The 17,384-nt window shown below is 45.0% G+C and overlaps 1 protein-coding gene across 1 annotated transcript in view; it reads right to left on the bottom strand.

The window, feature by feature from the left end:
* LOC138168269 (zinc finger protein 721-like) overlaps window positions 1–17,384 on the bottom strand; it is a 57,103-nt gene that overhangs the window by 24,050 nt on the left and 15,669 nt on the right. Inside the window, exons 6-7 of the mRNA XM_069097324.1 lie at window positions 8,633–9,865; window positions 8,203–8,467 (exon numbers count right to left, since the gene is read on the bottom strand). Coding sequence (XP_068953425.1) covers window positions 8,203–8,467; window positions 8,633–9,865 — 1,498 coding nt within the window. The remainder of the gene's footprint in view (window positions 1–8,202; window positions 8,468–8,632; window positions 9,866–17,384) is intronic.

The raw sequence follows: 17,384 nt of genomic DNA, 5'->3' as shown, positions 1-17,384 counted from the left end.
GGCAGGCAGACAGACAGACACACAGGACAGGCAGGCAGACAGACAGACACACAGGACAGGCAGACAGACAGACAGAGACACAGGACAGGCAGACAGACAGACAGAGACACAGGACAGGCAGGCAGACAGACAGACACACAGGACAGGCAGACAGGCAGACAGACAGAGACACAGGGCAGACAGACAGACAGAGACACAGGACAGGCAGACAGACAGACACACAGGACAGGCAGGCAGGCAGACAGACAGAGACACAGGACAGGCAGTCAGACAGACAGACACAGGACAGGCAGGCAGACAGACACAGGACAGGCAGACAGACAGACACACAGGACAGGCAGGCAGACAGACAGACACACAGGACAGGCAGACAGGCAGACAGACAGAGACACAGGGAAGACAGACAGACAGACACACACACAGGACAGGCAGGCAAACAGACAGACAGACACAGGACAGGCAGACAGACAGACAGAAGGATAGATAGGGAGAGGTAGGTAGATAAACAGAGATAGATGGACGGACGGATGGACAGATAGACACAGACGGATGGATGGATGGGTGGATGGACGGATGGATGGATACATGGATGGATGGACAGACAGACATTGGTTTAGACAGAGCATTAAGCCTCTACTAAGAGCCAGTAACTATACTAAGGGCTGGGAGCTGCAATGCCAGCTAAAAGATTGTTCCCGCCCTGAAGCAGCTGAATTGTAAGGGCTGAACACATAAGAGGGAGTTGAGAAGAGGGAAGGTCCAGTCACGTCTGAAGACAGCAAGAAGCCCAGTGTGGGTGCTTCTTCAGGGAGGCTCGGGAACACAGAAATCAGATTTCATCTGCTCTGAAGTTCCGGCAGTCTCCACTTGCTTCCCTCTTCCTTTGCAGGTATAGTCTGTGATGTCTGGCTCCAGGGGCAACCAGGCATGCCATGCCCAGAACACACTCCCTCTTCACTGGACCTCAAAGGGTCCCTAACTTCCTTCAAGGTTCCACTGGATCACTGCATTCGAACAGAAGCCCTTCCTGATCCCCCAGCTCCCGCTATCCTCCTTCCCTAAACGACCTTGCCTTTATTTTGTATTTTTATCCTGTATTAACCGCCCATCTCCAAGCACCCTGATTGACATCTGGCCGCTGGACCCAGGTGGCTCCGGAGGAGAGAGTGAGGCTGGTGACTTTGCTCAGCCCTGCCTCACTTGAATCCAATCCACTCGCAGGTCAGGTCGTGGCATCACCTCCATGACGCCATGGTCCTCTTCAGGAATGAAGGAGGAAGCACATTCTGTGTTAAGCAGGGGTGGGTGCAGCCTCAGACACCCACTGGCTGTGTGAGCCTGGGCAAGTCGCTTCACTGCTGTCTGCCTCGGTTTCCTCATCTGTAAGAAATAATAGCACCTACGTGGTGGTTGTGAGAATCAAATGAGGTCATATTTGTAGGCACTTTACGAGCCTTAAATTGCTCTATGAGAGTATATTTACTATATTAACATAGAAATATATTAAAATAACACAGTCGATATGTTTATTAAACAATATGTCATATGTAATATAAATATTAAATACATTAAAGTAAGTGTATACTTACACATGACATCTGTGTCATGTCATGATTATGTGCATCATTTACTCAGGACTTAGCGATGCTAATGCAGTCATCAGGCCAGCTCCTCTCCCTACACAGGGACATACTGTCTCCCTCAATACAATGTGAGCTCTCAGAGTGAGGACGGCTTCATTTCTGTATTTATATGTCTAGCTCATGCTTAATCAATGCCTGACTGGTCCGTCAATAAGCACTTATTGATCAATGAGAAGGTAAGAGCTCAGGGAGGGAGAGACATTTGCAAATTTCCTGTGGGTTTGTACAAAGCCGAACCCATGTGCAAGGGAGCTCTGCAGAGGGGTGAGGATGGTAACTCCTGACTCTTGGCCTCTTCTCCAGCTGTCTGTCCCCTATGCCTGGAACACTCTCCCACCTCATCTCCACCTAGACTTCAATGGTCTCCTCCAAGTCCCAACTAAATTCTCACTTTCTAAGGGAGACTTTTCCCCACCCTGGGGAGTGATAAGGAGTCACTGGAGTTTATAATGGGATGACATGGTCAGACCTGGGCTTTGGAGATTGGACTGGAGCAGGGAAAGACTTGAGACAGACTGACTGACCTTCAGGCTCCTGCAAGAGGCGGTGTCTGCAGCAGGCTGGGGACAGCATCAGGGGTCTATTTGAGAGACGTAGCAGAGAGGAACTCGACTAGTGACTTGGACACTTGGGGGACAAGAGACAGTGAGGAGCCCAGGGTAACTACTAGGTTGTGAGCCCGAGGGACTATGAGGAGAGGGGCCCCCTCCACATTTAAGATAAGACAATCATGTCAAGGTCTGTTTGTGAAGTTCCTGTGAGACGTCCATTCCACTGGTCCACGCGCCTGGAACAAGCCTGGGGTGGGGAGTGGTGGTTGTGGGGGGGCAATTCTCTGAACTCTGTGCTGAGTGCCTGCTGGCCCCCAGGTCTAGGCAGCCCTCCCTGCCTCCTGGGCTGGGAATCCTGGGATACAGGGAGATCAACGTGGCCCACATTCCTGCTGTCTACCCTTCTGCTCTGTTTTAGTATAGTCAGACCATCCTTTAGTAAGTTGTGGTGCCTTCCTTCACAAAAACCCTGGAACCTCAGGGGAGCGAGTCCCCTGCACCCCGGCAGATCCCACTTACTTGCCGGGAGCAGTCACACAGTCAGCCATAAGCAAGGCTACAACTCCATTCTCTCCTCCTTTCCCTTGAAGGGACTAAGAATGTTTTCCTCATCCTCCACCCCCAGATTAACACCCCCCCCCCCAGGTTGGCTGAAGTCAGTGGCGTTTAAACCTCCTTATCCTCTAAACACTGTTTATTCTGTCCCAGCCTAGCCAGACAATGGCATAATTTGGACCCATCCAAGCCCAGGCACAATTAACTCATTAATGTCAGCGGCTGAAGACAGGCCGCCTCCAAATCAAGTATCTTACTGAGGTCATTCCTCCAACATCTTTACTCTAAAAAGTTAAAATGTAATGAGTTTGCTTGTACTGAAAACCTGCTAAAACTCCAATACTCATAGAGACGTACATTTCTGGTATAACCTTACACCTGCTAAATTGGGGAAGTCGGGTCGATGTTGGCAAGCCTGTGGAAAAACAGGAGAACTTCCCATGATAGCAGATAGTGACTGGGTGGGCATGCTTGGGACGGCACAGCTGTTCATAACTGCCCATGGTGACCCCCCTCTTGGTACCGTTTCCTAAGGAAGAAATTGCTGGGGTTAAGTTGGTTCAATCGCGTACGACTCTCCATGACCCCATTTGGGTTTTTTTGGCAAAGATACTAGAGGCATTTGCCACTTCTGTCTCCAGCTCATTTTACAGACAAGGAAACTGAGGCAAAGTGAAGTGACTTGCCCAGGGTCACAAAGCTAGTAAGTGTCCGTTCCTCCTGACTAGAGACCCCAGGCTCTGTCTGCTGCAGCACCACCGAGGTGTCCGTGGATGAAACAGAAAGGAGCACGAGGTCCTCACAGTATGTGTCAGGTACGGCAAGCCCAGGCATGGCCCGGTTTGGCGGGAGTGTCTAAACTTGTGGAGCAGGAAAACGATGAGTGTCTTTGGGCGTCTTGTCCTAAGGACAGTATTTTCCAGCCTCCTGGTATTTGCCTGCTGATCCAGCTCACAGACGTAAGAGATCCCAGTTTCTGGAACACTGGACAAGAGCCCCAGGTGATGGTGACGGTGTCTCACCGGAGACTGCCTCTGTCCCAGATTCAGGAGGCAAACTTAATGAAGTCCTTGTCTCTGTTTGCTTGTTGACCATTTGCTGACCTTGCACATGTTAGCTTCAGAGCACCCTGTCCCCTGTCCTAAGGGATCCTAGGCTTAGCAATCATGGCCATCGGTGGGGAGGGCTGGGCCCTTGGCAATGCACAGGTAAAACCTCTGGCTCTGAGTGGAGGCCAGGGATAAGCCAGGCCCTGCCCTGCCCTGCCCTGCATTCCTCTGCAGTTTTTCTTTTTCCCCCATGACTAGCACAGGACTCAGTCCATAGTAGGTGCTTCATAAAGGCTTGCTGACTGGTAGGCTGGGTGGGCAAGCCCTGGTGGAGCTTAGTTCTGACATGTACAAGCCAAGTGATTATGGGAAAGTCACTTAAGCCAGCCCTGATTTCCCCCTTTGTAAAAATGGGCATCATGACACTTTGGCATCTTCCTAACAGGAGGGTTGGAAGGCTCAAAGAGATGATGTACGTAGAATGCTTTGCAGGCCTTAAAGCTCTGAATAGATGTCACCGGGTCATTTTCTTTGATCTCAGTGCCATACATCTTGGCTACCTTCCCACCCCTTTCATGTCACCTTCTGATCCCACCACTGCAATGAAACTCTCCCAAAGGTCTTGCTGCTTCCAATGGCTCCCCTTCAGTTCTCATTCTACTGGACATGTCAAGCTCCTTTCCTGGCCCTCCCTCTCTTGGCTTCCATGGAGCTATGCACTGTTGGACTGATCCCCCCATGGCAGGATGCTCTGGGGCTCCTCATCCCTACAGTGCCCCTCTTCCAAGATGGTGCCTTGGGCCCTCTACTCTCTGAGAGATCTCCAGGGCTCAGTCATCAGCTCTACCCATATTTCTCTCCAACCCTAAGCCCTCTTCTCGATTCCAGTCCCTGGCTGGCTGCAGGACGTCACCTGAACCTCCTACAAACACATCTAGTCCAGCGCAGGCCCACCTCAGACCCAACCCTCCTCCTCAGCCTCTGGTTACTTCACTTCTGTACTTCCTTGACCCTTACCTCGCCTTCACTGCTCATACCTCAGAAGTCACCAGGCAGCATTGACTCCAACCCGCCCCCACCTTTCCCTAGCAGTTCCCTTCATTTTCTGTGACCTCCCATCTGAATTATTTCAGTAGCCTCTTCATTGATCACCCTGCTCCTGGTCTGTCCCTTTGGCGGTCCATGCCCAGGCAGCTGACAAAGCAGTGCTTCTAAGACACAGGCCTGAGTGTGTAAATCAACACTTACCTTGGCAAGTCACAAGCTCTCGGACCCATCTCCTCTTCCATAAAATGGGCAGTCTGGATCAGATGCCTTCTATCCAGCCTCTTTGGGGCTACTCCAGATGGTCTTCACTCACACTCTCTTCTGGCTACACTGGCTGCCCCCATGCCCTTCCTCCTTTCTATCCCTTAGGACACCCTGGCTTCCTTGTGGGAGACTTCCCAAAGGGGCCCCTCCCACTGCCAGGTCCTTCTGACCCTGCCAGCTGGTAACACTCTTTCCCTCATCAAATTACTAGCAACTGCCTCGTCTAAATGGACTTCACTTCCCAAGCAGAACATAAACTCCTTTAGAGCAAAAAATGGTTTTGTGCATGCCCTTTTCTCCCCAGTGTCCCGCACATAGTAGATGCTTAAGAAATATTTAGGGACTGGAGCTGGCGGTGGGCGGAAGTTCTCAAAGTGTGGTCTGGAGACCCCCTACATCCTTCAACAGCATCTGCAAAGTCAAGACTGTTTTCATAATAATATTATGAGGTTATTTGCCTATTAAAATACTCCTTCCTTTTTCCAACTACAAATCTCAGCCAAGTCAGACTTTCTTTCCATGCTCCATCCAAAATAACACCTCACAGGATTGAATTCAGAAACAGATATGAGAACCCAACTAAATCTTCAACTAAATCAGACATCAAAGAGATCTGGAAAAAATCTATAAAACAATGTCATTCTCACTAATTGTTGTGAAAAGTTATTTTTCATTAAAAACATGTTATATGTAATTGTACATGTATAACCCATATCAGATTTCATGCTCTCTCAGGGAGAAAAATTTAAAACTAGAAAATCTTATAAAACAATGAATGCTGAAAATTATCTTTACATGTAACTGAAAAAAAGAAAATACTATTTACAAAAAAACATGTTATATACAATGGGCTTATTATCTCTTAAGTAGAATATTTTGAAATTTTATCAGTTTTGATTTTTAATATGATATTGATAAATAGGACCAGTAGTGTGTTGGTAAATGTTTAACTACCAGTTTAACTCCTCCATGGAAGGGTGGGGGGAAGCATGCATTCATATATATCACCAAACATGGAACTGGGAAGAGATGTACCCTAAGAAGCACACATTATGTCTATCTTCACCATGCAAATAGATGAAAATAACCTCAAGGGCACAGGCAATAGTAAAATGTGGCAAATAATTAGAGTGATGAGTTTTGAGTATTTGTTACTTTTATTTTAATATACCTATGATTATATAATTTAATTTTTAATAATGGCAGTTTAACAACCAGCTCATGAGAATTCCTGAAAATTTAACAACCGGCTCCAGTGAGCTGGTAGAAGCTGACTCAAGCACCTCAGTGGATATAATTCACAGCAACAAAAGCTCTTTGTGGGTTAAGAATACACAGGTGTCTCCAGCAAAAAAAAGTTTGAGTAAAGCAGTCAGGAAGCCTCCTCTATCAAGGTCTCCTTTGTAACTTCCGCCCTCAGGGATGCTCCTAGAGCACAGATGGGTTCTGGGCCCTGCCTTCACCCAGGGAGGATGTGTGATAGGTGGGACTGGAAGCCGGGTCTTCCCGTCTCAGAGGGTGATTCTCTGTCCACTCCTCTCCACTGCCTTTCCAGTTTTCCTAAAATGGGAACAGGAAGTAACAGGAACCCCTTCTGGCACCAATATGTGCCAGGCGCTCTGCTAAGAACTGTTACAAACACTGTCTCGTGCCATCTTCACAGAAGTGCTGTGATCATCCCCATTTTACAGTTGAGAAAACTGAAGCAGGCAGAGCTGCAATGGTGTTTGCCCAGAGTCACACAGCTCGTTAGATGTCTAATCAGGGCTTCCTGACGCCACCAGCTGCCTCTATGCACGCGAATTAAACTGAACATTAAAAGGCCACAAGAAGTCACAGATGTAAAGACCACAGAGAAATGCGGGCAGACACAGGAACTGACACGGACTAAGGAAAGCAGTCAGAACAATAATATATATTCAAAGACTACAACTCAGTACAGGACAGCAACATTCAGAAAGATACATTGAAGACCAAGGGGCCTGAGAGGCCAGAGAAACAGATGGAGTCTTTTGGTCACCATCTTGAGGATGTGGGCGAGTATACAACTTGGTTTATTTAACAAACAGTCGAGAAGGTAATATACATTTAATGTACAACAATCTTTTATGCTTGTTTATTTTGACTTTTTTTTGGTTGTGGATGGCTAATAATTTTAGCATAAAAAGGAAAACAGAAAGAAAATCCTGTACAAATAACTAAATAAATAACATTTTGGTGGTTTTGATTGAAAATATATCTTTTTTTTTTAACATTACAGTCCAGGTGCTATTTCAGACTGACCCCACTGGCTTCCCGGATGAAGGCCACCTGAGGGCAGCAAATGCATTGTGGAGTAACAAGAGACAGGATAGAGGCTGGCGGTATTTCTGTCTCTCAAAGCACCAAACCAGGATAAAGCTGGTGACCTCAACTCTTGAGTATTCAACAAATGCTAAGTTGTTATGAAATTTTCCCCATTAAAAATGGCACAACTTTTAGTATAAGCTGTGGCGCCATGGGAAGACCCTGGATCTGGAATCAGAGAATCTGGGTTCAGGCCACAGTATCCTAGGCCAAGAGCAGGAAGGGACTTCATTTTACAGAAGAGGAAATGGAGGCCAGGGCCTCAGCCAGAGTCACAGCGGGAGCAAGCAGGGGCAGGATGGGAACCTGGGTCCTTTGGGTTCCGAGCACCAGCACCAGTGCACTTTCCTCCGTAGGAAACAGCTTGCCATTTCATCTGTCGCTGTTTCCTGATTCTGAAAATGAGGATGTCAGATTAGAAGATCGTGAAGGTCCCTTTCAGCTCTACAGCAGTTGGAAGCTAAGCTCCTGATATCTTGTGAGAGATGAATTAGCTTCTCCCAGTGTTGCCATTACTCATGTTTTCCTTCAGTTCTCCAATGCTTCTAAGGGTCCTGAAGCCTTTTCCACATTAATACATGATGAAGATTCTCACTGCGAATGAATTCTGTGACATCCATGACGGGGTTTTTATGGCTGATGGTTTTCCCACACTCATCATATTCCAAAGGTTACTTTCGAGTATGGATTTTCACATGTTCGGTAAGATGTCTCTTCCGTCTGAAGGCTCTCCCACACTCATTACACTCAAAGGGTTTTTCTCCGGTGTGAATTATCTTATGTTCTGTAAGGTGCCCTCTCCGGCTGAAGGCTCTCCCACATTCATTGCAGATAAAGGGCTTTTCTCCAGTATGAATTCTCTTATGTTCATTAAGGTTCCCCTTCTGGTTGAAGGCTTTCCCACATTCTTCACACACAAAAGGTTTCTCTCCAGTATGAATTCTCTGATGTAGGATAAGGTTTGAGTTCTGGCTAAAGGCTTTCCCACATTCATTACACACAAAGGGTTTCTTTACAGGGATCCTCTTTTGTTCAGCAAGGCTTCCCCACTGACTGAAGGGTCTTCCAAATTCATCAAAACTGTGGGCTTTCGCTCTTGCATGAACTCTCTGATGTTTAATTAGCTGTCCCCTCTGGCCAAATGCTTTCAAACATTCAGTACATTTGTGAGGTCTCTCTCCCGTATGAATTCTACGATGGGCACTAAGGCTTCCCCTGTGCCTGAATGCTTTGCCACATTCATTACATTTATGGGGTCTCTCTCCTGTATGAAATCTCTGATGTAGATTAAGGCGTGTGTTGTTGATGAAGCCTTTCCCACATTCACTGCATATAAAGGGTTTCTCTCCAGTATGAATTCTCTGATGTTCAATAAAATTTCCTTTCTTGCTAAAAGCTCTCCCACATTCATTACATTCAAAGGGTTTCTCCCCAGTATGAATTCTCTTATGATATATAAAAGATGCCCTGTGTCGGAAGTCTTTTCCACATTCATTACATTTATAAGGTTTTTCTCCAGTATGAATTCTCTGATGTAGATTAAGGCATGAATTGTTGCTAAAGGCTTTTCCACACTCTTTGCATTCAAAGTGTTTCTCTCCAGTGTGAATTCTTTTATGTACATTAAGGGTTCCTCTTTGGCAAAAGGCTTTTCCACATTCATTACATATATAGGGCTTCTCTCCAGTATGAATTCTCTGATGTGCAGTTAGAGTTCCCCATTGACTGAAGGCTTTGCCACATTCATTACACTGATAGGGTTTCTTTCCTGTATGAATTCTCTTATGATGAGTCAGATTTTCCCTATGACTGAAGGCTTTCCCACATACATTACATTTATGGGGTTTTTCCCCAGTATGAATTCTCTGATGTTGAGTAAGATACGCTTTTTTCCCAAAGGTTTTACCACATTCATTACATTCATATATCTTTTCACCATTATATATTCTATGAAACTGAATAAGGTCTGAGTGGTAACTAAAAGGATTCCTAGATTTATTATACTTACACAGCTTCTTTCCTAAGGATAGTCTATTACAATCAATTAAGTCTGAAAACTGTTTGAAGCTCTTAACAAGAGTATCATATTTATGAAGACTTTTCTCTGTAGGAACTCTCTGCTGTGGAATATAGATTGACTGTAGGCTAAAACTCCCATCAGTTGGATTGCATTCAGGGATGCTCACTTTATTCAAAGGTTTTCTGGAGGTGACTGTTATCTGTCTGGGTTGTATCTCCTGGTTGCCTTTCTGCCCCTCTCCCATGACATCAAGGTCCCAAGCTTCTACCATCTTGGAATGCCAGGGACCATTCCGGGTTGCTGGTCGTTCCTTGAATGATGCTCCCATAAAAAGACCATGCTTCGGAATCCAGTCGTTTTTTTCATGCTTGGTTCCTGAATTGAGAGAATCTGAAAGAAATGAAAAGAGTCAATATCTACTATTCTTTGTATCAGGAAGAAGGAAGCTAAGACAAGTCAGCACACATTTATTAAGTACGTACTATATGTTGGGCAATGCACAGTGTTGAGGACACAAGGGAAGGCAAAAGGCAGTCCCCACCCTCCAGGAGCTCACAATCTAATGGCAGAGACAACATAGAAATGATGATGTAAAATACAATATACATAGGACAAACAGCAGAGGAAAGGTTAACATGAAGAGCCACTGAGAAAGGAGAAGATGGCATTTTCGTGGGGGTTTGAAAGAAGCCAGGGAAGGCATGAAGTAGAGACGAGGAGGGAGAGCATTCCAGACATGGAGGACAGCCAGAGAAAATGTCTGGAGCTGAGAGATGAGGTGTCTTGTTCATGGAACAGTCAGGAGGCTGCATCCAAGAGTTACATGGGTCAGCAGCATGTGAACAGGAGTGAAGGTGGTGGGTGGTGGGAGTCATCCAAGGTCAAGGCTTGGCAGGGCAAGGTCAGAGATGTAATAAGGGGGCATGAGGGTCTTGAGAGAAAAAGCCCATAGAGTGAACTGGCTCACCAAGACTCAAGACAGGGAAGGAAGCAGAGAAGTTTGTGCTGAGAAAATGATGACCTGGGAAAGAACAGAGGGAATGAAGGTGTGGTGAGAAAGAGCAGGGCTAGAGGATGCAAGGCCCAGGGGGAGGTGGAATGACCAAAGATGGCAATCGGATAAGGGAATCTTGGGGCTCATGACCATGGGGGTGGTGCACTTGTGTGTGAGGGTAAGGTCAGGGCATGGCCATCTTTGGATGGGGCAGAGGAGGTGATGGGAAGCAGAAAGGGAACTGAAAGGGTAGAGTATCTGAAGGTGGATCAACACATAAGTTGAAGGAAATGGCTTAACAGTGAGCTCTGAGTGAATTTCTATTATAATCAGGGAGAAGGTGCTCAATATGGAAAAGGTGAGTGAGAATGAATATCCAAGGGAAAAGCAGTAAGGAGGCAGAGATAGTAAGAATTCACCTAGCTGTGCATGTGATTACAAAAAACATTTACAAATTTCACCAATGAATTACTGCTAGGAAAATGCCTCAATTTTCAGCTAAGAAAAAGCAGATGGATTTTGGAAAGTGGAGACTTAGATAAAACTAGGAGCTAGCTTTTTGAAAGAAAACAAAAAACAAAACAAACAAACCAAAAACACAAAAAAACTAATAAAGAATTAGCTAATCTTGAACAAAAACAGGAAGAGGAAAACCAAAATGTGTGTATCAAAGGAAACGGATGATTCTGTGTGGGGTGACTTGCCGTGAAGTCTCCCCTTTTGAATATCATCTATCCATTCTTATCACTTCCTTGGATTTTGTAACTAAGTTCAGTATTGTTTCCCCGTGTGTGTGTGTGTGTGTAAGTCATTGTGTATTTCAAGGTAATGTAAGAGCTATTGAGTATTAATACAATTGATTGGATTAACTATTGAGACCAAATTAGAGGTGTAGAAAGTTTGGGGAAAGGAATGGTAGTGTGAGAGGTAGCAAAGGGTTAAATTTCTATAGAACTGCAAGAATTGCTGAACAAGACTGCTGATAAAAAGTAACAGACAGTAGCCTTGGGGGAGTTGAGGCAGTAGCCTTGGGAGGAAGTTGAGTTCCCAACTTCCAGAGAACTCCTAGATAATACTAAAATGAAACAATGTAGAACGGAAGGAGCTGGCAGCAGCAGGTGGATTTGACCAATCAGGGAACAGGCAGTGGCCTTGGGGCCCTCAGGCCCAGATGAGGATGTATCTAGGTTAGACTGAAGGGGGTTCAGTATTCTGAGGCTGTACTGTGCTTGCATAATGGACCTCATGTATTATGTATATTATCTAACCAGATTAGAGCCTCATTAGTAATAATTAGGTTAATGTTTGGGAGGGGCGTGTAACCCTTGCTTATTTAACCCAGCTTTGGCTTCTGTACCTCGGCCTCCTCTCTCTGGGAGCTGTCCCAGAGACCGGACTGCCGCTTCTCAGGAGATTCTAATAAATCTTTCTATTTTCACTTTGAGAGGTCTCCGAGTAGTCAATTTGGGTGGGGGTCTTCATATCCTACACAATTATTTACAAAAATAATACTCCAAATAACAAAAGAAGAAATAGATTCTTTAAATAACCCAACATAAGAAAAAGAAATTGAACAAGCTATAAATGAATTTCAGTGAAAAAACCTCTAGGACTGGATAAATGTATGACTAAACTATCAAATATTCAAAGAACAATTAATTCCAATATTATATAAAATTTGCAAAAATAGATGGAAGTGTCCTTTTAAATCAGAGATTATGATACAAATATCTAAAACAGGGAGAGATAACACAAAAAAAACAACTATAGATAACTATCCTTAATAAGCATTGATGCAAAAATTTTAAAAATAGGCCTCAACAACATATGAAGATTATATACTATAACCACATTTGATTTATGCTAGAAAAGCAGAGTTGCTTTAATATAAGGAATACTGTAAACATAACAAGCATATTAATAACATAAATGATGAAAACTACATGACCGTATCCATGGAGGTGGAAACAGCTTTTGACAAAATCTAACCTCCACTGCTATTTTTAACAACTCTTAGGAATGGATATGGTAACATAGTACCTAATAACTACTTAAAAATAGGAGCAAACATATATAATGGAGAAAAGTTAGAGGCCTTTCCAATAAGATCCAGGAGCAAAGCGAAGCAAAACAAAGATATTATCACCATCGTTTAACATAGCCCCAGAAATGCTAGCTATAGCAATAAAAGAGGGGGTGAATAAGCAAAAGCTAAGAGAAGACAAAACCATTGCCTTCTGCAGATGATCTCCTGATCTGATTAGAAAAACTTAATCAACTAAAAATGAATTAAAACAACAAACTGAGCAAAGTTGCTTGATACAAAATAAATACATACCAATATTCACATATATTATCAACCCGGGAGGAAGGGCTAGAAAGAGGAATTACATTAAAAATGGCTACAGACTGTACAAAATCTCTAAGTATATAACTCCTAAGAGATACCCTAGGAACTAAATGAACCCAAATATAATAGGGTCTTTAAAGAAATCAAATCAGACTTAAATAATCAGACCTAAAAATATTAATTACTTGTATGTAGGTCGAGCCAATACAATAAAATGGATGGTGTTACCTAAATTAACTTATTTAGATAGCACTACACCAAAGCACACTACCAAAGTGTTATTTTGTAGAAGAGTTGTCGTTTTTCAGTCATTTCAGTCATGTCTGACTCTTCATGATCTCATTTGGGATTTTCTGGGCATAGATACTGGAGTGGTTTGCCATTTTCTTCTCTGGTTCATTTTACAGAAGAGGAAACTGAGGCAAACAGGGTTAAGTGACTTGCCCAGGGTCACACAGCTTCTAAGTTTCTAAGGTCTGATTTGAACTCAGGAAGAGGACTCTCCTCAACTCTATTCAGTGCTCTAATTCATTGTGCTACTTAACTGCTCTGTTTTGTAGAACTGGGAAGGGTTTGAAACAGGTGAATTTCATTTTTCCCCAGTTGTGTTTTTTTTTAATAGAACAAAGAAAAAATGAAATTCACCCAGAGAAACAAAGGATCAAGAATAGAAAAAAGCAGAAAGAGAAGGGACTGAGCAGTACTAGATCTCAAACTGGACCACAAAGCTATGGTCACTGAAATGACCGGTATGCTAAGAAATATAGAAGCTGAATGGCCGAAAAGACGAGTTGCACAATACACAGAATCAGACTAGCACAAAGCCTGGGGTTTATTAAAACCAAAGAACCCCCCCCCCCCAGTCACTGGGGCAAGGACTCATTGTCTGACTAAAAGTGCCAGGAAAACCAGAAAGCTGGCCAGCAGAAATTAGGTATAGATGCCCAATGGATGCACAGTTTAGACATATAAAAGGTGACATCCTAAGCAATTAAGGGAAACAAAGAAATGATCTTCCCAATCTCTGAAGGTGGAAAAAAAAAGTGAGGATCAACAAGGCAAAATGGGCAATTGTGATTACATAAAATTTAAAAGTTTTTTTTCCAAACAAAATCAATGGAACTGAAGCTGGAAGGGACAATTAAGGAAAAAAAATTTTTGTAGTAAGGTTCTCTGATGAAGGTCTCATATCCAATATATAAGGAACTGGGTCAAATTGATAAGACTAAAAAGTTATTCCCTGGTAGATATGTGGTCAAAGGATATGAACAGTTTTAAATGAAATTGAAGCTATCAACAGCCATTTGAAAAACATGCTCCAAATCACTAATAATTAGAGAAATGCTCATTAAAGCAACTGTGAGGTTCCATTTCTTGACCACAACACTAGCAAAGAGGGTGAAAAAGGAAAACGACATGCTGGAGGGGCTGGGGGAAAACAGACTCCTAAGTGCAAGGTGGTGCAACTGGGAGTTAGTCCAGTCATTCTGGAAGGAAATTTGGAACCAAGTCCCAAAAGACACCAAACTGTTTGCATGCTTTTCGACTACTAATTATACCCCCAGCTATACTACTTTTAGGCCCCAAAGAGATCAAAGAAGAAAAGCACCCATAGATATAAAAAATATTTATAGCAGCTCTTTTCATAGTAATAAAAAATTGGAGGTGCTGCCATCTTGCACAGAGCACCAGGCCTGAAATGAGGAAGACTTATCTTCCTGAGTTCAAATTTGACCTCAGACACTTATGAGCTATGTGACCCTGGGCAAGTCACTTAAGCCTGCTTGCCTCAGTTTCCTCATCTATAAAATGAGCTGAGAAGGAAATGGCTAACTATTCCAATAGAAAACCCAGAAGGGGATCACGAAGGGTCGGACACCACTAAAAACAGCTGACCAACAACAAAGTGATTTCATCAGCATAGGGAATTCTGGGATAAGGAAACTAACTAAACCTGTACGGCTTGGCACCTTATTGTGTCAGAGGGCTGCCTAGGACATTCAGAGGTTAAGTGACCTGTCCAGAGCCCTATAACCTGTGCAGAATTTGAACTCAGATCTCCTGGGCTCTGGGGCTGGCCCTCTAACCACTATGCTGCTACTCAAAGAAAACAAAATAATAAATCAAAAGAGGTGAAAACCAAGAAACCAATGTGTCGAATACGGAAAAGCAAGGAAAGAGTGATGTGAACTTGTGCAAAGTAAAGTCAGCAGAGCCAAGGAAATAATATACACAATGACTCCAACCATGAAAACAGAAAGAACACACATACACTCGCACACACACACAGACACACGCACACACACAAAATCAATGTTGTAAAAGTCCTGGCTCTAAACAAGAGACACATGAAGGCCCTCCACTCCACCTCAGCAGGGGCAGAAGGCACACAAAGGTTGCATGACAGTTCTGAGGATTTCTTCCTTTTTTGCCTTAAAAACAATACTGTTTCTTGGACAGGCTGGCTCTGTGGGACAGTGCAGGGGAGGGTCATTTTTATCTGATGATAAAAACAAAAGGGAAACTATGGTGATAAAAAAAGAAGAAAAACTTATTTAAAAGCAAGAAGCTCTAAGGAGGCTTGATTTGGGAGAGCTGGTGAACTCTCAGGAAGATTTCCACATGTGTTTCTTGCTGTCCCCTGGGCGGGTGCCCAAGCTGCAGTGATATTCACAGGGACTCTGGGGCCATGTTTCCCAGGGGACGGCCCGTCTTTGTGTGCGCCCAGGGAAGCCAGCCCCTGGTTCCTGTGCTTGTCTCTCCGAGGATGGAAGCCATCTTTCCCAATGCCACGATGTCCTCCCATCCTCTGGTTTTGTGTGCTGTGAGACCATTGCTATCAGCATGGCTCATTTTCTCAGTAGCACGACAGCTGGTCAGCTCCTGTTTTGTTGACCATACTGGGACCCCCAGTGTTTAGCATACAGTAGGCACTTAATAAACGCCTGACTATTCACTTTGGGTGCCTCTCACTCTGGGAACGCTCAGGGCTCTCCGCATCCCTCGCCACCCTCCCCTCCTACCCATCATGAGGGAAGCTGAAGGTTCTCTGGCTGACACAGTCTATCCCCAGGACCATGCTTTCCTCCAGCGAGGGAGGACACCCCTGGCTCAAGCCGAAGATCCAGTCACAGCCTCCAGAGCCTGGCGTTTCTTGACTCTGCATCCTAAGAGGACCCCACAGAGAAAGAACCCTGCCATGACTGAGATGCTGCTGTAAGAATGTGACCACCAGGAGGCAGCAGGTATAGCCGAGAGAGTGCTGCACTTACCACTGGCCAGATCTGGGTTCAAATTCTATCTCAGACGCTTACTATCTGTGTGACTCTGGGCAAGTCACTTAACGTCTGCGTGCCTCTGTTTCCTCATCAGCTGGCCTGAAGGTTCCATCTGGCTCTACAGGCACACTTCTCTGAAATACCTTGACCTCTCTGATCTCCTTTTCCTTATTTGTGAAATGATGGGGTTGGCCTTGATGACCTCTGAAGTCAATCAATTGACCAGTGAACATTCAATACATGCATACTATGCACCACTGGGGATACAAGAGGCCCTTGATGAATGGAGGGCAGGGACTAGAATTCAAAGGGCTTGGGGAAAGTGGGACTATCTAGCTGGTCCTTAAGGGGAGGCCAGCAGTCAGAACTCAGAGATGGAGGGTCTTGTTCATGCAAGAGCCAGGAGACTGGCATCACTGGATCCAAGAAGACGTGCCAGGTTGTGAGGTGTGAGAAGGCTGGGAAGAAAGGAGGGGGCAGGTGATGAGGGGCCTTGAATGCCAAGCAGATTATTTGGTATTGGATCCTGGAGATGACGGAGCCACTGCAGTTTGCTGAGTAGGTGGCGTGACGGGACCTGCATTTTAGGAAAACCCCTATGGTGGGTGAATGGAAGATGGACTGGAGTGGGGAGACACCTGAGGCAGGTATGCTTCCAGCAGGCATTGCAACAGTCCAGGTGAGGGTGGGGGCTGCATCAGAGGCGAGGACGAGGCGTATCCTCTCCAGCTCAAAATCTGTGAGCCTAACAATGACAGCAGGATCCCAGCTCTAGAGCTGAAAGGAATCTCCAAGGCCTCCTTGTCCCACACTCTCATCTTCTGGATCAGGAAACACTTTGTCATAACAAAAAACTGGCCATGTGCCATGTGTCGTGTAAAGGGGATGGGATAAGTAAACTACGATTTATGAAGAGAATGGCATGCCAAGAGAAGTGAGAAGAGCAAGGACAACCACCATCCCCCACGACAACGAGCCAAGAGACTGAGGGGGGAGGGGTGGTCCTAAAACCCAGCACAATTAGGACCAACCCTGGGAAAAGGCACTGAGGGCTGGGACTGCAGCAGCAGACGGTGAGCCAAGGCGATCTGCTGTGGAGGAGTTCTAAATACACTCACTTGGGTGGTAGCAGAGGTGTGATCATGCAGAAATGTGCTTGCACATAGGAGTGGTGCTGATGGCTCTTCAAACAGCAAGACCTGTGTCTATGGCCGAGAGACAGGAGGGGAGCAGCAGGGGAGGATCTCACAGGGAGGGGGCGATGCTGAGGAGAGCCCTCTGCCCATG

Source organism: Petaurus breviceps, unplaced genomic scaffold (genome assembly GCF_028583685.1).
Source record: "Petaurus breviceps papuanus isolate PSGF00001 unplaced genomic scaffold, PetGlider_PUasm1.0 355, whole genome shotgun sequence".
Taxonomy (NCBI): domain Eukaryota; kingdom Metazoa; phylum Chordata; class Mammalia; order Diprotodontia; family Petauridae; genus Petaurus; species Petaurus breviceps.
This window is presented reverse-complemented; position numbering and strand designations above follow the sequence as displayed.